Source organism: Channa argus, chromosome 12 (genome assembly GCF_033026475.1).
Source record: "Channa argus isolate prfri chromosome 12, Channa argus male v1.0, whole genome shotgun sequence".
Lineage (NCBI taxonomy): Eukaryota > Metazoa > Chordata > Actinopteri > Anabantiformes > Channidae > Channa > Channa argus.
This window is the reverse complement of record NC_090208.1, coordinates 10,487,995-10,509,731: the sequence shown is the minus strand read 5'-3', so window position 1 is coordinate 10,509,731 and position 21,737 is coordinate 10,487,995. Positions and strand designations below refer to the sequence as shown.

General features: G+C 42.1%; 1 protein-coding gene across 8 annotated transcripts in view; it reads right to left on the bottom strand.

The window, feature by feature from the left end:
* The window catches only part of LOC137137644 (ADAMTS-like protein 1), an 87,082-nt gene that overhangs the window by 2,391 nt on the left and 62,954 nt on the right, over window positions 1–21,737 (bottom strand). For 3 of the 8 annotated variants that reach the window (XM_067524167.1, XM_067524168.1, XM_067524169.1), the window contains 22 exons: window positions 20,034–20,079; window positions 19,439–19,675; window positions 17,742–17,868; window positions 17,437–17,511; window positions 16,400–16,557; window positions 14,707–14,818; window positions 14,451–14,589; window positions 14,292–14,342; window positions 13,997–14,201; window positions 12,977–13,124; window positions 12,800–12,884; window positions 9,134–9,447; window positions 7,714–7,843; window positions 5,127–5,337; window positions 4,862–5,041; window positions 4,612–4,756; window positions 3,501–4,509; window positions 3,264–3,391; window positions 1,612–1,732; window positions 1,185–1,389; window positions 633–742; window positions 251–471 (listed from right to left, as the gene is read on the bottom strand). In XM_067524167.1, coding sequence (XP_067380268.1) covers window positions 251–471; window positions 633–742; window positions 1,185–1,389; window positions 1,612–1,732; window positions 3,264–3,391; window positions 3,501–4,509; window positions 4,612–4,756; window positions 4,862–5,041; window positions 5,127–5,337; window positions 7,714–7,843; window positions 9,134–9,447; window positions 12,800–12,884; window positions 12,977–13,124; window positions 13,997–14,201; window positions 14,292–14,342; window positions 14,451–14,589; window positions 14,707–14,818; window positions 16,400–16,557; window positions 17,437–17,511; window positions 17,742–17,868; window positions 19,439–19,675; window positions 20,034–20,079 — 4,157 coding nt within the window. Of the gene's footprint in view, window positions 1–250; window positions 472–632; window positions 743–1,184; window positions 1,390–1,611; window positions 1,733–3,263; window positions 3,392–3,500; window positions 4,510–4,611; window positions 4,757–4,861; window positions 5,042–5,126; window positions 5,338–7,711; window positions 7,844–9,083; window positions 9,448–12,795; window positions 12,885–12,976; window positions 13,125–13,996; window positions 14,202–14,291; window positions 14,343–14,450; window positions 14,590–14,706; window positions 14,819–16,399; window positions 16,558–16,779; window positions 17,372–17,436; window positions 17,512–17,741; window positions 17,869–19,438; window positions 19,676–20,033; window positions 20,080–21,737 lie in introns of those variants that run through there. The other 5 variants (XM_067524171.1, XM_067524170.1, XM_067524172.1 and 2 more) reach the window with 5 other exon arrangements.

The following is a 21,737-nucleotide window of genomic DNA, read 5'->3' as shown; positions in this document are numbered from 1 at the left end:
TTATTTGCTACTGAGCACAACAAGTGAATTCCCCTTCACCATTTTTTTAATTGGGGGGCGGATGAAATTTCAGAAACTGATACTTCCAAACCTCAGCACATGAAACTGATGTATGTGCACTTTAGGCCCATTAGGGAGATGTAATGTCCCACAACAGAGGTTTTACACAAATCCAAATGGCCGTTACAGTACAGAAAACAATTTGGCAAATTATTTCTGACTCACTGACATTGGCACAACTTAGTCTCACCTCTGCCACAGGACAAGATATTGCATCGCTGCCAGCTGGGAAGGCGAGGCCTCCACATGCAGTGATGCTCACGGGCGGTCTTGCCGGTTCGATGGTGGACACAGGTCACCTGACGTGACTGGAAACCGTGACGGCCACAGGTGGCCGTGCATGGTGTCCACGGACCTGCACGCCAATGAAGGGCACACGCTTCTGTGGAGCAATTCTTTAGGGAGCTGGGCCTAGGAATACAAACACATCCATGTCCGTAAGACAATACGGGTACATAGTGTTTTTGTTAAAACACGGGGCGTCACGTTAATTCCATTAGTGCATCACCATTAACATCAACAAATTATCTATAGTCCAGCAAACACATTCATATCGTAATGTCTAAAATTACCTGTGGAGTCCACTGCACATCCTGTAGGGAACTGCGGTTCCGTTTATGCCTTGGCAGTACACATGGCGATGCTGTGTGGCAATACTGGGACCTACACACTGACCATGACACTAAAAGTGGAAATTTGATAAAATAACATGGAATCCAGCTTTTAGTACAAAACTCTTTTGTCAGCCTACCCTTTCGTGAGTCTGAATGTGTGTCATTTTTTTTGTCTCTTTAGATAAAGAAGGATTAACCGTTTACTTCCCCTTTTTGAATCATGTGAAACCATGTGGGGGATTTGGCAAACAGCCTCTGGGGTAAAATGTCATTGTGTTTTGCACAAGTAAACACTCCTCAAACACTCTTAGCACAATATATGTACAGTTAGTATGAAATGTTTACATCCCCTTTATTTGAAATGAGAAACCATATTTAAGGCACTAGAACATTTTTTTTATCAACAGAAGTTAAAGTGCATTAAATATTATGTTAATAAAATACTTTTTTTTTTTTTTATCTTTTTGACATTTCACAATAAGAGCACTGCTCAGCAACGAGAGGTCTCACCAGCCCCCAGGAGGTGGTGACCCATCTGGCACAGGGCAGAACGTTGCACAGCCTGGTGTCAGAGGGTCTTCTGCCTGTGTTGTGACAGTGCTGGCTCTGTACCTCTCTCGAACTGCCCTCTGTACCCTTCATGCAGCGGACAGGTCTGGTCTGTGACCCACCGCCACAAGTAGCTGAACACGGCGACCATGGATCTGCTCGCCACCTAACCCAACAATAACGTATGACATTTATGAGCTCATGAGAAAGCTTTTCTTGTTTGGCCCCAAAAATAAGTATTCATTGACTCTTAGCAGTTAACAGACTGATACAGAATGTAATCTGATCTGATATAATCCCATACGGAAATATGAAATGGCATAAAAGAGGCAGAAGACACCAGTTTTTAAAATCCATCTTCAGCAAACATGTAGTAGCAGCACAGTACCTGAGGGGGCAGCCTTGTCCTTCACACGTTTCATTTGACTGGCTGCTGTTTATCTTCTCAGAGCAAATAAGGCCATTTGCTCCCATTCCACTACCTTGGCCACAGCTCCTTCCTTTGCTATCTGAAATGACAACAAGTAAAATACATAGATCTTTATCGTGTGCTGTGTGGTAATAGAGTGTTGCTGTCCACAGCAGATAGTGTCCTTGTTAATTTATGGGGATTTTTGATCACAATGAATACTCGACATGTGTCTTGTTGCACTGCGGTAATCGTATACATCTCAGTGAAGGGGTGAAGGAAAATCAGCACCTTTTTAATTTTCAAAAACCCCAGCTGAACAAAATACTCTAGTAAGTGAAATGTAATGCCTCATACACACTGACTAAAATGACTAAAGCTGTCTTTTAAGTCCATCTCCAGCTGCCAAGCCTTAAAAAAAAAAAATACTCTAAACCTTTTCTTTAACATTAACAAACTGATCTGGTGCTCTGGTTTGTATCATTGGATGTGGCAAGCTGTTCTTGTTCGGAAATGGCACTGCACCTTCCAAGAATTTGGGAATAAAAAGTATTTTTAACTCAATTTCCCTTGTTCAAAGTACTTAGGATTACATTCCTAGGATTTCTGAACTACACCCATCAGGCATGGCCTTTAAATTACTTTGAATTAAAAATAAAAGAAAACGCAGTGTGGACATTTTTTTTTTTTTTTTTTTTAGCATTTTAAGCCTCTTTATCCTTTCCAGTTGGATTAGGTGAATCCCCTTCTTCTTTAAAACATCGCCTTGAACCTCTAATTGCTGTCATGTGTGGAAGAAAAGTGCAGGAGTGTCAGGAAACCTGCAGTGGCAGCGCTTTGACGGGAACGCACAAAGGTTGCGTCTTATCTCGCTCAGAGAAGACGAAGGACAGTGCACTCGGCTCGAGAGTGATCCGGGCCGTGGCACGCTCCGGACATTCCCCATCACTGACTCAGCCAGATGAGCCACTAGGGTATGTAAAAGCTTACCGTGTATGTGTGTGTGTTTCTTAGTTCAAAAGAATGCTTTCCCAGAATCTCTAAGCCTGAACCACAGAAGAAAAACACAAATGACTATTAACTGGACTACATGAACATACTCTACAGTACATTAGGATAAACTTAAGTTGACATTGGATTATTACTGGCTACATCTTTTCTATGTCTGGCTGCAAAAACGGCTTTCAGACACATTTCCTGCTCATTACAGAATCTCACCGAAGCTTCTGAAGTGCAGCTTTAGCCACGTTTTAAAGACACGTCTTAAAGAGTGGTAATGATCTCCATCAGTCACCGTATTTCCCCAAATCGCGAACCGTTACCCGATTTTTTTTTAACCCTAACAGAATGTTCCGCAAGTACTGTGCTGCATTTTATTTTACATTTTATTACACCCTGGCAACGTGACTACACTCTAAACCATTATTCTGCAATTTTGTGGAATTAACTCTGTTTAGTATTTCTATAAATATATATATATATATACGTTTCTATTTTTTTAAGCTTGAATTAGGGTAAAATAAAGTTTGGAAGATCATTATTTATGCAGAATTACCTAATAGAAGCAAGCAGTTTATCCACAGATACTGTATTTAGAACACTTCACAGGTCTCTGTGTTCATGGACTTTACCTGTGACCTGCAGCCAAGATGAAAGAGATGTAGATCCAAATTGGTTGCTGGCAGTGCAGGTGTACAAACCCTCGTCCACTTTGCTTGGAGCCTGAATCTTGAGATAACCAGTGGGCAACTGGCCTACTCTGCCAACCCAAAGACAAAACAACCACTAAATCTCAGACAGGTCTTTCAAAAAAAACGAAAAAAAAAACAATAGTTTACACATAAGTCTCAATGACGTGTAGTTCTTACCTACTGGTGAAATGCAACTCTTTTCCATTCTTTGTCCATGTTAGGGATGGTTCCGGGTTCCCCAGTGCCTCACACCTCAGCTCCAAACTAGCAACTGGTTTTTGCACCAAAACTGGTGCTCCCACATGAATGACCATTTCAGATGATGGCACCGCTCCAACCGTCCTTGGCTGCTGGATTATTGCTGGGCTTCTTGGCCTGGATCCGTAAGATTTGATGTTTGGTTTAAAAAGAAGCGGCACTTCCGTGGAAGATTCTGCAATTCCCGGAGGATGAAGAGTGGACTCATTGGTTTCACCTTGCATCATAGTGAGCTCACTGAGCACCTGAGCAATGAGGCGTTCCCCTCTTGGTCCTCGGAGGCCTTCAGAGAGGCTGTGCATGACCTCATCTAGCCTGTGGGTATCAGCAACAAGTACGACCGGGCTGGAGAGTTCTTTGCTTGTTCTCTCGTCCTCCAGGTTCGACCCGTTCTTATCACTGGAGTGTGGTTTATCAGTAATGTCTTTTCCATCTTGGGCATAATCTTTGATTGCAAGCAAATGCTCAACTATTGCATCATAATAGTTGAGGGAGATGGGTAGCTCCTGAAATTCTTCTCCTGTTGCAGCCACACCTGGCTGCCCTAACATGCGTTGTCCATCTGTGAAGAGCCATGATTCTGGAATAGAGAGTTTCTGCTTACTGCCAATAATCTGCAGGACAAAATGTTCCCGTGCACGGCCTGCGACGCATGTGTATATCCCGGCATCAGATGCACGAACCTGCTGAATCTTCACATATCCAAGTGACGTTGTGAAGAGGTGTGGGAGGCTGATCAAGGGCTTCCCTTCCTTCAACCATCGGATGTGGCCCTTGCGGAAGTGGCGAGTTGGGCAGCGAAGGACCACAGTCGTCCAGGGCAGCAGGTAGGCGTAGCCTCCAACGACCAAGTGTAACTTTTTGCCCTTCCTCCACTGGATATAAACCTTTCTCTGGGCCAGTATGGTGGGATCTGACTTGATAGAGTCTGTGATGAACAGAACAGTTGAATGGCTTAATAAGTATCTTTACTTTTGTGCATTTGTAACTATCATAGCAGTACAAATTAAGTTTACAGGGGATCTCTTACTGTCACAGAGCCTGAGAGTGCATGGCCGGAGTCTGACGGGCCGCGCTGCTGAGGAACAGTTCTTGGGGTCTAGAGGCCAATCATCCCCTTGTTTTCTACAGATTGCCTGGAGTCTCTGAATGCCATTTCCACATGTCACCGAACACTAGAAAAAGAAATACATATGCACAATATGAAGCCTACCAAACCCCGCAACAATTTTGGACTATTTTAAATATACAGTAGCTTGAACACTAGTAGAAAATCTTACCGCAGACCAGTCAGTTGTGACCCATTGCGGAAGGCACTCCTGCATGGCACAGGGCTGCTGGTTTGCGGGGCTCTTGGAAGGGCAAAAGGTGTCTGGCAGCTCAAGGATGCTGCTATCTGCCAATCGCTGTTTGCACAGGACCTGCCTCTTTTGAACTCCACCACCACAGTTCTGGGAGCACTACAGTGACAAAAACAGAGAAGGTTTGCATTTCTTTATAAAAAGTAATAAAGTCCAGTGTCTCTTTTGGTGAACATTCTTTTACCTGTCCCCAGTCTTGTGTGTCCCACATGGGTGGGCAGTCAAACCGGTTGCAGGCTTGAACAGGACTGGGCTTAGGATTTTGGCAGTGTTCATCTGTCAAAACTTCAGTCCGGTTGCTATCCCGGGACGGCCGGTGAGTACAGGCAACACCGCGGGTCATCAGACCCACTCCACACGTTGCAGAGCATGAGCTCCATTCACCTGCTTCCCACCTGTCAACATAATATTTATCATTAAATAAAGAGCATGTCATGTGAAACAAACGACAGATGTACAGATAAAATATTACTTGAAGCACCAGATTTTAGTTTATTGCAATGTTGACCAGCTTTTTGTTGTTGACTACAAGTAACATTCTAGCTTCTGTGCTGGGTCATCGATTTTCAACCCTTAACCTTAACTTCCTCATTAATAATCGTTTTCTATCCTTTGGGTATACGTGTATATAGCGTATTTTCCAACCTATGAGGGAGTGCAGTCAGGAGAAGTTAAGTGAAAGGTTCTTGATGTTTTTTCTTGATCCCTCGAGAAGCCAGACACAGTTTTTATAAATGTGTAAATTCATGAAAGTGAATATGAATCAAAACGAAAAAAAGAGTGATTCACGGGGCTGGATCTTGGCAAAGATAAACTAAATATCTCACTGAATTAAATTATATTTAAGAAACCCCTATGGAATTACTTCTTGACCTACATGCACTAATATTCATGTTGCTGTACAATCCAATCTCCAGCATCTGAGTTACCTTGGCATTTTTAATCCAGTCTTGAACATGATGTGGCATATGTCTATTTAGTCACGATGCCTTTAGGCCTTGGCTTTGACCAAGTTGGCAGGACTTTGACTTTTGTCTTGACAGATTAGGTGATATTTCAAAACTATTCATAGTCCGGGCACTGAGAAGAATTGGGAATGAAGGTTGTTTCTGGACCGGTACTATACTGAGAGCCAAATCTTATGGCTGTTTCCCTTCAGAGGGAACAATATCCAAAGAGTGTAGCTTAATATGGGAAGGCGAGGAGGCCTCAGGGAGGGAGTAAATGGCCAAAGGAAACAAGTCCAATACAGCGTCTGTTGTGCCTAAAAACAAGGCTCGAGGCCTGGAAAAACAGGCCAGAGCAGGCTGCAAGCCTCTGGGTTTTCTGAGGGCGAGTGGTAGAACACTGACACTGTGCATGGTGTTAACTTGAAACGTGTGGCCTACCACGAAATCCACTCACTGTTCAGCCACAGGTCTGTTATATCAAACGACACGCCATTATGCTGTTTAACTATTCAGGTTTTCAATTTTTAAATTCCAACATTGCCCATTCACCAAATCCATCTTAAGGCCCACTAGATGATAGATGGATAAGCTTCTATAAAACCCTGCAAAGCTCTAACTAAAACTTTGATAGTGTGCAAGTGTTCTAAACAACCACCTACTCTTTAAAACACTCACATTATCATATTCAATAAAAAGTATTTAAAATTGAAAATGTAGCATAGATAGTCATGGTTAATAACATTATTTGAAGTATGTCATAACTGGGCAAACTTTACAGCACTTTTTGCCAACAGTATCCTGATTTCCATGAGATTTTATTGTTTCCAAAAGAAAAGTGCTACACAAGCTTTCAAACAAACAGTAACACTCAGTGGAAGTTGTTCGACTGGAGCTTAAAAAGATCTTCAACAGCAGTTACTTTTACTGCAAATACTGCAGGCTACAAAGGGCATTAAGGTTCATTAAGCTTCCATCCCAGGTATAAGTACTCTACCTTATTTTGTAGATAAAGATTTTAGATTCCCTGCTTTACTTTTAGAAACTTCATATTGAAGATATCCCGTCATTTGATGGGCAAGTTGACCTGCATCTAAGAATTATTAAATTCATGCTCTCAATAAAGCAACTTGAGCAACTCTCTAACAGTAGAAGTTCTCCGCAAAATTTGCATTGCGACACAACCAAAGAAAGAAACAAACACAATTTCATGTCTCAGCCTAACAGACTGGGCTGCCACTGAAATCTGATCCCTGTGTCTGATTCTGAGCAGGTTCCACAAGCTGTCCCACTGGCTTCATTTCCTGCTCTCAGTGATACGACCATATATCTCTGTCATCCCGCCTCAGTATCACTTGGACCCAAGTGGCCTAAATGGTGATTTAATTGGACCAACCGGTTTAAGCAGAGAGGGATAATGTAGAGGATTAGAAGGATTTAAATCTCTTTCATACACCACCAGTGATTAGTAGAGATTAATTGATTCAGCTGGTGTCATGTGCGTTTTTTTACTAGTCTGAGAGTTAAGTAGTTGCAGGTGTAGGAGAAGGTTGCATCAAGGAAATGGTGCACAAATGTCCCAGCTTCACATATTGCGTATTTTTCTGGGTTACAGTCTTGGCACACAAATAGAGAGCACAGCCAGATTATAGTTCTGTTTTTAATTAATACAAAACAGCCAAAGCCCTTTTTTCCAACAACCCATTTCCTCCTCGTTTTTACTGCCTCCATTAATCAAGTCTATTTTAATGTTCATGCACAAAGCATTTTAAACAATGTCTAAATGATAATGATGTCGTTTTGATTTGTGGGTTTTAAGCGTACCTGGGTGGGCAGGGCTGAGTTTTGCAGTCCTGTAGGAGTTGCGGGGGCCGACGGGAGCTCACACACAGGCTCTGATCTGCTGCCTCCCCGGTCTGCTTGTTCAGGCAGATCACTACAGCCTCTTTTACACCTGGGATTAGAAAGCACAAAAGCACTGACTAGGGATGACCAATGCAGAATTCACTCTTACTTTAGTTTAATTAAAAGGTTAAAGCTTCGACACTGGTAAATCGAGCTAGCTGCTGGATCGTTCTCAAAGTCAATCTACCCAGAAGCCCAAATACTGAGGCTGCGTCAAAGCTTGTGGCATCTTGCGTAGACGACCTCATCTGATTGGTGAGAAGAGGAAGCCTTGCTCCAAAACCTTTGCAACACCTCTCTACAAAAAGATAAGATATAACTATAGGGCTTTTAATTTAGATACCTCCTGTCTGGTCTTTTTTTAAAATAATTGCAAAAAAGCAAACACATCGTTTTTATTAAACATCTCTTGCTGACACATTATCACCCTCACATACACACGGGGAACAGAATATTGCAAACAGACGGAACAATCGAACAAACGCAAACACTAGCCCCCTTCACAGGAAGCAAGTCGGTGGTTGCATCTAATGCAGCAGAGTGAAAATGAAAACAGTGCTTCTGCCTGCTAAACCCTTGGCCTGAGCTGTGCGTAAACTTTAAGGGTGTGATGTCAGGTCACGTTAAAAGCAACATTAACATGAATCTCCGAGTCTGCTCCTAATGTTGGGGACAATAACAGAGAAGGAGGCACTTCAAAAACACACAGTGGTGTGATGGTCCACAGGAGCGCAGCCCTCAGGGTGTGCACAGGACACCCAATACCGGTCTGCAATCATCCCTGGATGGAAGTTTGTTGGCTTTGGGTGAGCACACACGCACACTCAGACACTGACAAAAGCCTACGCCCGTGTGCGCAAATTGAGTTACACGCACACTCGAGCACATTAAAGAGCAGACACACGCTGACGGCGTGCGGCCTTGAAAGTGGAGCCGAAAGAGGGAGATGAAAGTGGGCCTCAACAAATGTTGGCAAGATGTTTAGGAAAGTTATCTCTGTCTTTTGGAGCATTTACGGCTGCTGAGAGTGTGTGATGTATGACTATTAGGGTTAAACCTGGTATTGCATCCATTGTCGTCTAATATCTTATGTTACAGCTCTTTCCAAGCCCGTATGGCTTTAGTCACTTAGTGCTGTAAGTCTTCGCATTTATTTCGATACAACTGTTAAAATAAATGTTTGCGTCCAGAATTTACAATCTATTAAGCATAGGATTATCTGTTCATTAGAAAATGATTCTGGTGCTGATTGCAGTGGTAATACGCTCAACTAAGTTATTGTTCTGTACCTGCTAGTTATTCATTGGCTTATATTAGAGGGGTCACTAATGATCCATACCTCCCCCACAACTCTCTGAGCACTCCGTAAACCCCTCATACTCCCAGTCGTGCAGCTCCTCTCTTTCAGGTGTCTCCCCCTCCCTCTCTTCTTCCTCTCCTTCCTTTTCTCCTTCTTTTCCTTGGGCCAAAATCCCAGAGCAGGGAGTACGGTAGCAGGGCTGACGCGTAGCGGGTTTGACCCCCTCGCACTCGTCATCCGGCAGGTCAGCGACAGTCTGGGAGAAGGAAAGCAGCACCTGGCACTTGACGGTCCGTTGCTGGGCCCCGGCGCCACATGTCCTACTGCAGGTCTGCCAGGGCCCCGGGATGAAGCTGGAGATGAGAGCAAGGTCGTTTGAGAAATCAAACAGCAGACGATTCATCAGGGATATATTAATGTAAACAGCATGCTGCTCAGTCAGGAAATATTAATCGCATACCTATGCGAATAGGCTCAGAAATGTAGTTACACTTTGATTTCTCTCCAGCATTGCTGACTTAGTTTTATTTAGCATTTCCCCTGCACACAGATTTTATTCATTTGCTGCTCAGTTCATAAACTCACTAAGTATTTATGAAATTCAGCCCTGCTGTGGTTAATTGAACAGCTGTACATCATTAGAATCAGCCCTCCTTGAATAAATTGCTTTCATGCGCATCCTTCCTCATCTTTAAGAATGGATCAGGGGAGGAAATGCTTGTAGCTCATAAATGCTTCAAGGCCCGTCAAGGTCGGGCGAGAGTCAGAGCCCAGTGACTGAGCTGTCACTCCTTCATCACTTTTGAAAACGAACAAAAGAAAACAGCATGCGAGACGTGTGAATCTGAGCTGATCTTCAGATTTAATCGACACCCACAGTGGGAATCTAACCTTCTGAGGCCTTCGCATAAAAACCGATGGCTCAAATAAAAAGCTTAGTTCTTTGAAGGCTCGCGGAGGAGGAAATCTACATCACACCGTTTTCCAAAATTTTCATTTGGGTTCAATGACATTTAAAGCTGGTGATTTAGGACATCCCAGAGACTGTTTGATGCCCGTCTTGTGTTCATTAAATACTCATGCAATTATGGAAATGTAATGGCAAAACAGCATTTAGAGCACTATGTGTACCTGATACTCCCTTATGGGTTCCACAACATTCAGCTTTTATATAACCACAATAGCAGTTCTCACTCCAAATGGCTTGGACTAGATGGTTGCCCATTCAGTTATAGATCCATCAGCAGATTACAGTGGATATTGTGGTTTGAATGCAATAGAACATGTGGGGATGGGAATCTTTGTTGCTAGATCAGACCCTCTGACTTTTTCTTTTGCACCATTGTTCTCATTAGAGATGTGGCTGTTAAAAGCAGTTGTCCACGAAACACAGGTCAGTAGATTGCTTCCTGTTTTTTACGTGTCCACGTGACCTGTGTGTTGTGTGTGTGTGTGTCTTTTATAGAAAGTTTACATACAAAGTTTTAAGATCAAGCTTCATCATATCTCATAGTACCCAGTTACCTCAATTAAACACTTGGGGTCCCTAAAGTTTCAAAAAGTGGAATGACCCTTTAGTGATCAAACTCCTCTGCTGTGGAACCAGCTCCCAGTTCAGGTATGTGACAGGCAAGGCCCCTCTTTACTTGTACAATTAGTCTTAGGGCTGAAGAGTTAAATGGCAAGGCAGTTTCTTAGTGAGGCACTTTTAAATGGCGACGCTAGGGTGATTCTTTGAGACGAACTGAACAAAACAACGTGAATCAGCACAGTAAAGTGCACCTCACCAAGTCCCTCGGTATGGTGCGAAGCATAAAAACAGGCATTCTCTTTAGTAATAATAAAATGCTCATGTTTCCCCGAGTGGCTGCACTTACTGCAGAGCCGTTTTCTACAGCATGCTTTCACTTCAGTGCATGTGCATCATGAAGGCAGCACTAGCGTGTCAGCCTGAACCAACGTGCGGCCGTCTGACCACAACATAGGGGCACCCTGCTGTTTTATAAGAAGCCTCAATAAAGAGCTCACAATTACAGCAGCGTTAGCTCTTTATGAGATTTTGGACAAACAAAATGAATCACCAGCAGTTAAGGCTTTGGAACAGGAACAACAAATTCGACAAGCGCACCCACTGAAATGTTTATCTTCACGCTCAGTTAAAGTACATCTGTCGGTTTTAAAAACAATCTTGATTTCATTTGAGGACGGAAACAACACATTTTTGTAAGATCTGCCAAAGCCCCACTCTAATGATCTCAATTTAATTTCCATCAATTGAAATATTTTATTTACTCGTACTGGAGGTAGGGGCAAAACGTTCTGGCTTAGAAATGGAACATATACGGGTCTGACTTTCAGTTTCACAGCAGTGGCTTGGTACAGGAATAAGGCCTGGCAATGAAGGTCCAATAAGTCTAAGGCAGGAATTTCCTTCTAACATCTGCAATCTGGCCTCATATGGTAGGCAGATATTATTTTTGGCTTGTGAAGGACCGTACACAGATATGTATGGGTTCTTTTTTTAAATTTTTTTTCAACGATTAGTCAAAGTAACCGATGTTTTGAAGTGGCTAACATGGTGGCTAATACAAGTCATTCAAGACGCTTAGTGGAATCCAAACATTGTCTGTCTTGAGACGATGGCCTTTACTAACCAACTGCTATGTGAGACAAGAACATCTGGAACTGGGAGCCAGTGGCCGAACAATCTGTTGGTTCTCTTTCTCATTCAGCTTCCTTTTTGCCTTAAATAACCCCATGAAGAATTACCGTCGCTTAGATTCTGCTATCACATCAGACAACCATTTGGCAGGCACAGGTGTGAACAGTCACATGCACTAAAATTGGTGCGTGTTTCAAAGAGAGTCATATGAAAATGAGGGCTAGACAAAAATGGCCGCTGACATGCACACAACCACGATACAGTGTCGGTCTTCATGGCAGTAACAGGCCCTGTCTACTTCAATTTCAGTTTCACCTCTAGGTAAATCATAAATTCTGGGTTATGAAAACCTGTTAAAAATGTGGATCTGGGAACTGACGTTTGCTCCTCTACCGCAGAATTTCTTTTACGGCATAAATTTCCCCTTATATTCAGGCTACGAACTTTAAGAGCCTCATGTAGGTTTGTCAATTTTATTATCACTGCACTCTCTTGTAAAAGTTTCAACAGAACATTCACTTCTGACCGGAAAATGTATTTCCAAACAGGCTATGTGATCAGAGTGATGAGTGCATTAGGCAGTCGCTTCAGGAAATTGCAATGTCGTGACCACAACAATTAATTCAGCACGACCTTGCAATTAAAAAAAAAAAAAAGAACCCCAACAACAAAAACATTGTAACATGCCTGAAAATCTTTTAAGATAAGCTGTCTGGAAACCAGGCATTTTAGGCCACTTAAAAAAAGTCATCAAAATCCTGGACTGATTAGGTTCTATTGACTTAACCAGACAGCTTTCTTAACATAAAGCCTGCTCACAAAAGCAAATTACCAACTCCTTTACAAAGCTCCTTTACCAACAACGACAACAAAAAAAAAGAAGAATGAATTTTTTTAGGATACTTTAACAAGTTGTGGGCGTTGGGAAGTCACTACTAATATGTGGGAGACCCTGGGATGTCTTCAACATAAGGAAAAAACAAGTGAATGTTTTAGGTGAATGAATGAGATACTGTAGCTCGATTTGTGTGGTTGCCACTCACGTTGGCTCCTCGGTCACTGTGACTTCCTCCTCCAGCTCTATGGCCTGCTTGTGCCACACAGGTTTCGCCTCAACTGGGAGTGTGTCTAGAGCAAATCGTTAAAAAAAGAAAAAGAAGTGAAACACCACCTGAAAAAACGCGACTTAATTATCTAGACGCAAGTATACATTTGCGAACCGATGGACTTGTAGCAGGGCACAGTCACCAGACACTCCTCCTTGATGTGGGGTTTGGTGGTGGGGTTGCAGCCTCCAGCGTGGAGCCCCCTGTGATCCATGCATAACACCACCCTGTAGCGCAGTCCCTGTCCGCAGGTCACTGTGCACTGATTGAAACGGGAAAGCAATGATTAACAAGTCACTGATAACAGTTTGCACAGACACACACACAGACCAACACGTTCTTACTGTATAACCATGTCTCTTTCTTGTGCTTGACAGAATCAGACCTTTGCACAAATCTCTGCAGATCGCTGCGCAGGAGTGAACTTTGTCTATTCGCTGCCAAAACAAGCATTTACAGGCAAAGGAGGAATGTGCTAGCAAAACAGCATGCCAGATTTTTAGGAGGCTACAAATCTGACTCTCCCTGGGTCGTTGCTTGCGCCTGTATAGCTGGCGATGTTGAAAAATCCCCACGAGGAAGCTGTGGGGGGACATTTATGTACACATGCCAAAGAGGTACACTGACCAAATTGGTTAGATTGATGCAAACATACCACAGCCCAGAATAGATATATATATATATAAAAAAAAAAAACAGTAAGTACCATCGACTTTAGGTTTATAATTAATGCTTTGAATGTTTTGGTTGGTGTGTTGAAAGGCAGGGGCTAGTGAAGGAAACTCAAATTAATTAATCATATTTTGTTTTTTATGTCTTTTACCAACATGGGTTAATTAGGACCCTCTGCGGTGACCCGCAGGCTACAAGACAAATGAGCCGTTTGACTTCCCAGGTGGTAACAGCTACAGAACATGAAAAACACATATTTTCATTTGGTTTTTAGGCATTTCTAGCTCAACAAATCAAATTTCATGAAGATTTACAGCACTTCCCGAAAGAACAACTTTAATCGCTGGCCGTGAAGTTTTTTTTCATCTGGGCATATTAGTGGCTTTACACTATGTAGAAGTAATGACAGTATAAACAACGTTAAAAACAGACTTATAAAGTTGAAATGATAAAGCAACGTACTGGTGACCACTCCTGCGCCAGCCACGTGGGGCAGTCGAAGGTGTTGCAGGGCTGCAGAATAGCTGTCTTGGGAGAGTACAGGCACTTCCACTCTTCGGTGGGAGTGATGATACCCTGCATGTCCTCCTCCACACACGTCACTGAACGGCTTTGGATGCCCCCGCCGCAGGAGATGGAGCAGGCCGTCCAGGGGCTGCTCTCCCACCTGACATTGTGACAAGTTACACGAAGTGACTGGTGAACGTTAGAATGTGTTGCATGTCATCATTTAATATGACAGTAGTCGAGCACATACCGGGGCAGGGGGTGGTAGAGGTCATACGGCATAATTTGCTTGTAGCCATCACTAAAAGAAATTTGCAGTTATACAAAGTGCTGCAAACAGATGAATCACAAGCTGTTAAAAATAAGTGTTGGTTTTAGTTTAACCTCCCATCAGGTTCTGGCCTCCTACCTGGCCAGACACGGCTCCATGTTGCATTCCTGCAGTTTGGGTTTAGGTTTGACATTCTCTGGGTAATAATGACAATACTGATCCACAACCACCCGACCGCTCCTTAGGTCAAAGCACTCTGCTGAGGTCAGCTGGTAACCTACAGCCCAACGAATGTTAGGGAGAAAACATCAAAAATCATTAGTCATTCGGCTACTGTATGTTGCTGCGCGTTATCAGGATTTTAATCTATTTTTTGGTTTAGCTTTTTGCCTACCTCCACCACATGTGACAGAGCAAGGAAAGAAGTCGGTCTCTCTCCAGCGGTGGATGATGGGCTGGTAAAACATGTACTGCACCACACTGTCGGCTCCACTGGTGAACTGTACCTATAGGAACAGTGTTCAGGGTGTCACTATAAAAATTATCCCACATTAGGGGCTAAAAGCCAGACTACGTCCAAGTCAATATAACCAGTTATGTTCAAACCCAATTATTTTCCTGAACATGCCAAAACAGTAGAAGACTTTTCCCTCCCCCATCGTTTGTCTGTTACAACCCCTGCTGAAAGATATAACATCACTGCCTTGACAGATGTGAGATAAGAGTTAAAAGGATGACAAAATGTAAATTATCGGAAAATACGATGGCAACAGTTGACAGTAGAAAATATATTTGAAGTTCTGTATCGTCATACAGCTATTGGAGGAATTTGTCACTAACTTGAAATGTAAGCGTTCAACTTGTTTTGTTATAAATATTTCGGCAAACACATTTCTTTTCACCCTCAAAGCTACAGAAATGCCAAAGACTTGTTATACACAAAACACATTTAATAAACTCTACTGCCACTCACTCACATATTTACAGTGGAAAGGCTTTCTGGCAAACGTTTAATATGATTTTCCATTTGTCCCATCGTTTTCCAAACACCGCGATATGAACTGGCTTTGCGCCTTGTAACAGATTAGAGAATTCTGCATTCATAGTTTCTCATATTTCCATCTCTTCAATTTATTGTCCAATCCAAAGTTGACTTTTTGACAGGAGAAGTTTTCACAGGCGAGTCCTGGTTCATGACCTGCATAATTTTTTACGCTCAGTTACTGGCCCTAGTTTGAGAATGTGTGTGTATAACGAAGCAGAAAAAGACGCTTGTAAAAACAATTACATTTATTCACTGAATTTTTTCCATGAGATATTTTAATATAATAACCAGATAATTACAATAAAATATGCTGATTTATTATATTGAGTCATATCCAAACAATAGATTTAGTGCCATAGATATACTGTATGTGCTAATAATGTTATCAATGCATATGTCATGCTGCTCCAGGATCACATTGCAACTTAAAGAGGGCAAGTACACAAAAATTAGTTGTGTGCATTTACTATTGAAGTATCTTGAAAGTACAAAGATATCTCTAAAACTAAACATAGATAATCCAATCTGCTTTGATGTCTTTGTGATATGAAGAGTTCACCAGGAGTTCGCTGAAATAAGAACATTATCAGAGGCCGGTTTGGCAGAGGGTGCAGTATTTTCAGAGTTTTGCATTGCTAAAACCACAGGTTTTGAGTTAAACGGCAATGAAAAAAAAAAAAAGAAATGTTGCTGCAGTTGAGCGAAGGTGATTTGGACCATTTGTGAGCATAACCCCTCGGCTCACTGGTTTGAGCTACCCGACTTTAAAATGCTGCAGAGCTAACAGATTTTTCGGCCACCTGGGGGCAGCAGGCACATGATGTGAACACAATTTGTAATATGTTGTAATCGTTGGCCAATTGTTGCTTTTGTTTCTTGGTGATGGGCAGGTAGTGCATGGTGGGTTTGTCAGAGCTTTCTTGTGGAAAACAACAAGAAGTGACAGCGAAACAAAACTGGGGTTTGTGTGTGTGAAAAACTTACACATTTAACTTTTTTTGGGAAAATACTGATAAATACAGTCTACTATACAAGCTCTTACTTTGACAGTGAAATCAGCTCCAAGTGGGCCAGCGATTCTCAGGATCTGCTTATCGGAAAATTTTTGGTAGTCCAAGGTGGTGTTTTCCAGGTGGTACTGCCTTGACGTGTCCAAAAACAGTTCACTTTTCACCCCTTGTAGAGTTTTACTCTCCACATCTAAAAAGGGAACAGAATAAACAGCTACAGCAGATAGTCAGAATGATGAAGGTAAGTATGGCCATTAACTGTCACACTAGTGTCTCGTGGCACTACACTTAAAGGAAAACGAAACTCAATAAAATGTAATTACATTGCTGAAATACTCAAAAGATGACTTTTATTTTTCACAGGTCCACAAAGAAAGCAGGCCGGCTGTTTTTTGGAGGCACACACACTCACTTTGGCACTACCAGGAGCCTCATCATGCAGCGGGCCAGAGCTGCAGCGAGCGTTTCTACTCCTTGACCTGACTTCAACCTTGGACTAACAAGGTCTTGTCTGAGTCCAGCGTGAACACAGGAAACACAGGACACATGCAGCAACCAGCAGCATGGTTACAATACAAAATGCCCTCTGCTGAAAAGAGCAGGGGAATGAAAGGAAAATGCAAACACTGTCTATTTAAAAAAAAAAGGGAAAAAAAGAAGAGATTTTGGGGGATGGCTCGCAAACACAGGATAGGTGCAGAGATGGAGCATTTGGATCGTATTGATTCAGTGGGAGGTTCAATGCCATTGCTATTTGCTGGAAGCCTCGAGTCTTCTCAGAGCGAAAGCAAAGGGGAGAAATTAATACCTCTTCTGGGTTTTTCTGCCCCTAGCTACATGTGAAAAAACTGTCTTTGTGCCAGAGTCCAAATCGTACGACAGTATACTGGACTGTTATTATAAAATAGTTAGAAAGTAATTGAAAGCATAATATGTACATTAAAAAGCAATTTCGCACCACAAGTCATTATAGCATAACATTATCTGACACATAGAAAAACACTGCCAAAAATGAATATGACTTTAACAGTTTTGGATGGAAGGGCACCCTGGACCTACCAGGACTTACACAAGTGATCCGGGCCTTTCAGGACTAGACGTACGTGACGACTCTTGTAGGGGATGACGACAGCTGTGTCCTCGGCTTGAATGAGACGGACACAGACAGAGAGATAGCATCAAGTATCTAATCAGCACATGAAGAAGTAAGTGGAATTCAACAAACTCAACACAGTTACACCTGGCAAAACCAAAACCGTAAGACAGATTAGCACAGCACAAGGCAAAAGTCTGCACGGGTAAAGTCACGCTATTCAAAGTAAAGTAAACAGTGGAAAGTTGAATAAGCAAAAGGGCTCAAGTAGAGTTCTTTACTTTTCCCGGATGCGTGCTGGGATTTGAAGTGCCCTCGCACAAGTCGGCACGATGAGCCATCCCCGCTGCAGACGCCACAGCTGTCCTCTTTTGCCGTGCTGCCCAGCTCGTGATCACAACCCACAATCTGCAAATACAAGAAGAGCTGAGCAATAGAAAAACAAAAGCGGGGATTCAATTTTCCTGGTGTTTTTTTTAAAAGCAGACTGCAAATTACCTACTGTTTATTTAGAGTCTTCTGCAGAAATGTGGAAATAAGAAAGAAATACAAAAGAAAATGGCCCCAATAAAAGCATTTATGTGAGTTCCTTTATTGGTTTAAATATTAGAATGAAATGAGCCAAACAATCCTCTGGTTTCTTCCATGTTCATGCCACGTCTATTGTTTTTAATATTAAGGTAACATGAAACATCCTCTTTGAGCAGACTGTGAGCGTTTCTCGAAAAAATGTTCCCCACTGCTTCCTTATTAAACATTATCTGCAACCATCCATAGCTGATTGATGGAGCTTTTCGCGATTTCTGTCATTAGGTCAAAACCACAACCACAGTGTGATTCTAAGCATGGTAGGAGAGTATTAAAATCCTTGTGCATCTCTTCACACACAATGTCTTGGGACATAATTTGATTCATCTGGGAAACAAATGCATTGTAAAATATTTCCTGGACTGTCAGTCAAAAGACCAATCTCAAATATTATTCCCATTGGGTTTCATAAAGCAGCTGGAATGATGTTAAGATTTTAAGTATGCACGCAAATACACTGGAATATCACACCTAAGGAACCTGTAAATACACTGATGTGTTGACTAGACTTCCTAACTAAGTTGAAAATTGGTTGCTTAAGGAAGAATTTCCCTTTTATGGGCTTGTGTGGCCATGGATTCTCATGAACAGGTTCATGTCAAATTAGACGTTTTGGATCAGGACACAAATTTTACATTTTAAGGAAAAAACATGTTTCCATTTTGAATCTTCTGCTACTCCATCATTGTTAAAATGTGCTATTTTTAAGCTTATAATCCATCAAGCTGTAGAAGTACATATGGATTGCATGTTTGTCCTTAAATACCCCAAACCTGTCTCCAGTGTAAAGTAAACCTGTGCCAGAATACAACAGACTGGTATGAGAGTGCACTTGGGAAGATGCATTTTTCATATTTTCTTTTAAAAAACCTGATGTAAAACACGTGTTTTTAGTTGTAGAGAAATTTCTCTTGGGACCCAAAGCTTGTGCAAATGTCCAGAAAGTAAAGAGAGACTTAAAACATGTGTTGTCTTTCTGTTGTGAGTCTACAGTTGGTACACTTGACTTTTTGTTATTATGCTGATTTCAAAGATGTCGAAGGTTGATCTCAGTTCCAAATTTAACTTCTGACATCATCTGCTTAAAGCCAATGATACAATGATGTTATGATACTGAGATGCCTTCATATGGCTCTAGGAGAGTTATAAACGTCATGTATAAACTGTGTAGTGGCTTTCAAATCACGTATTAATCCTCATTATGTCGGAGTGACATTAATGCCAAATCACCAACCGTTTAAAACATAAAATAAAGTGAAAATCAAAACATGACTAAAGGTAACTGTGTGATTTTAGGAAGGTTTCCATTGCAAAATAATACTATGGAACGACTATGGTGCAACTGAGCCTTTTCCTCATGAGAACAGGGCCCTAAAGGTTTTTTTCCTACCTGGCACACTCCACTGATGCACATGTCCAAAGACTCAGTGTAACAGCGAGTCCCATCAAGCACCTTGGGCGCCAGCTCCACCACAAGACCTGAACCCTTCGCTTTGCATTTGAGTGCGCAGGGGTTCTCCGGGTCGTTGTACACAGGCAGCCACTCGTGGTACTGACCCTGGTATCGCACATCTGCATGAGCTGAACACTGCTGGGCGCGGAAATCCCCGACATCTGGAGGGCAGTCCTGAGTGTCCCGCAGAAATGTGCATTTTAGGTACATTTTTAATCAACGCAATAAAAAAGCAATCAGTTGATAATGTGGTAATAGGAAGTTGAAGGTTGGGTCACAAATCTGGGTGGTTGACACTGTCATTTCTGCTTGTACAGTGGATTAAATGAAAACAAATGAAGTTTGATGTTTTGCCTTCACACCTTCTCACTTTCTCTAAAACAACAGGCTCCTACATGGATCCCCAAATTACGCCTCTTAACCATAAACCCTGGTAATATGTTCACAGTTCCACCACACTGGATTCTAAATCACAATTTGTCTTTTCAGCCTGTTTCAAAAGAAAACCACTTGAAGGCTTTGCTAAACTTACCACATTACTGCATGTGCGATATTTGATATTCTGTCCTTCACAGGTTCTGGAGAGGAAAAGAAATGAAAATGTGGGTGAACTGGCTTTAGGGGATGGTTGATAAAATGCAGCACAATGCACACCACTGACCTGCACTGGAGGCAGCTGGTATTCAAACCACTGACTGTCATCATTTTTTTTGAACTGCTGAGCTGTGAATCGAACCCTACAGTGGTGATGTGGCAACCCACAAACACGGGATGTGTGGTGTGTTGCAAAGATTTAATTCATATAACGTGACCATGCATAAATATAAAGGCGGGTACTGAATGGCAGCGCCTTTATAGGATAGTTTAATTGCTTTTTACCGTCTTACTTAAGCCTATTCGTGTGCAACATCTGCAGTGGAAATGAAAATCTTCAATTTAAACTAGTAGCCTAATAGTAAAAATATTGGGGAAAAAAAAAAAAAACTGAGTAAGAAGAAACACTGGGAATGAACAGGTACTGAAAATGCTAAACCGCACTCTCATTTGTCGTAACAAACTTTTGCTTTATTGTCCCACCATGGAGTTTATGCCCCCTGAGCTGTGTCTGCTGAACAGATTGGAGCAGTTTGGATCCCGACTCTGTCCGTGACTGTCTGCAGTGTCTTTGCCCAGATTATAGAGCTAACCACTTATTAGAAATTAGGATTCCTTTGTGTTTGATTCCAAGTGATGATAAACCATTGATGGTGGTGGTGATTGGCCAATTATCTTAGACCCCAGTGGAAAGTAATCAAAGGATATTCTTTTGAGATTGGGAGCAGAGGAGGCATTCCAGTGTCACTGGCCCTTAGCTAATCCGGAACCATAATTGGAGGCAACATTGCAGAGTTCAGACTCATGGTTGAATGAGGGCTTAAGGAGTTTTACAGTATTCATACACAATACAGTGGGAGTGGATGTGGAGCTCATGGAATGGCAAGAACATTAGACCCTGTGACCATTCCAGACAGTCCCCTCTGCCAATCCAAACAGCAGCTCCTGGGGCCTGAACCCAAACAAGGGACTTCCAAAGACCAAGAATTAGGAGACAGGTAGCAAAGATTGGGATCAGTTGGGGAAAAAAAAAAATCACACCGGGACAAGCAATATATAATGTAGATGTTTAAAAAAGAAGACGCAAAGGGAATAAAATGAATTTTCCTTTTCATTTTCTCTTGACTTTGGAAGGGACAAAGTGGAGGATAAGCAGAAGTACGGCCGGGACTTGGGATTGATCATAGGTTAGCTAAAACCGACTTGGCTCACATATCAGAGCACACGGTGCACACACAGCACATAACTCAAAGACGATGACCCTGCTCTTTTCTGCCACACGACTACTCAGAGTTTTCTAATCAGCTAAATACACACACACAAGATTGTACAAGCAGTAAAACTACCATCTAGCATGCAAGTAACCTTGTCCTCGGGCAAGGAATGAACTGAAATCTGTAGCATGAAATGTTTACAGTAACAGCTTCTTGTAACACGGGAAACACAGTAAGGTCTGTCTGGCTCACAATGTCCATTTATGTGTCATCAATTCTTCTTGCTGGATTGAGAGTAACTGTCAGATAGGCTCCATAACCTCTGTCAAAATATTGATACACATGAGAATGTGGTCAATTTTGTAATGCCTCAAATATGCTCTTGCTGCGAGCTCTGCTATTGATCCGTTTGGGAAAGTGGAGACCAC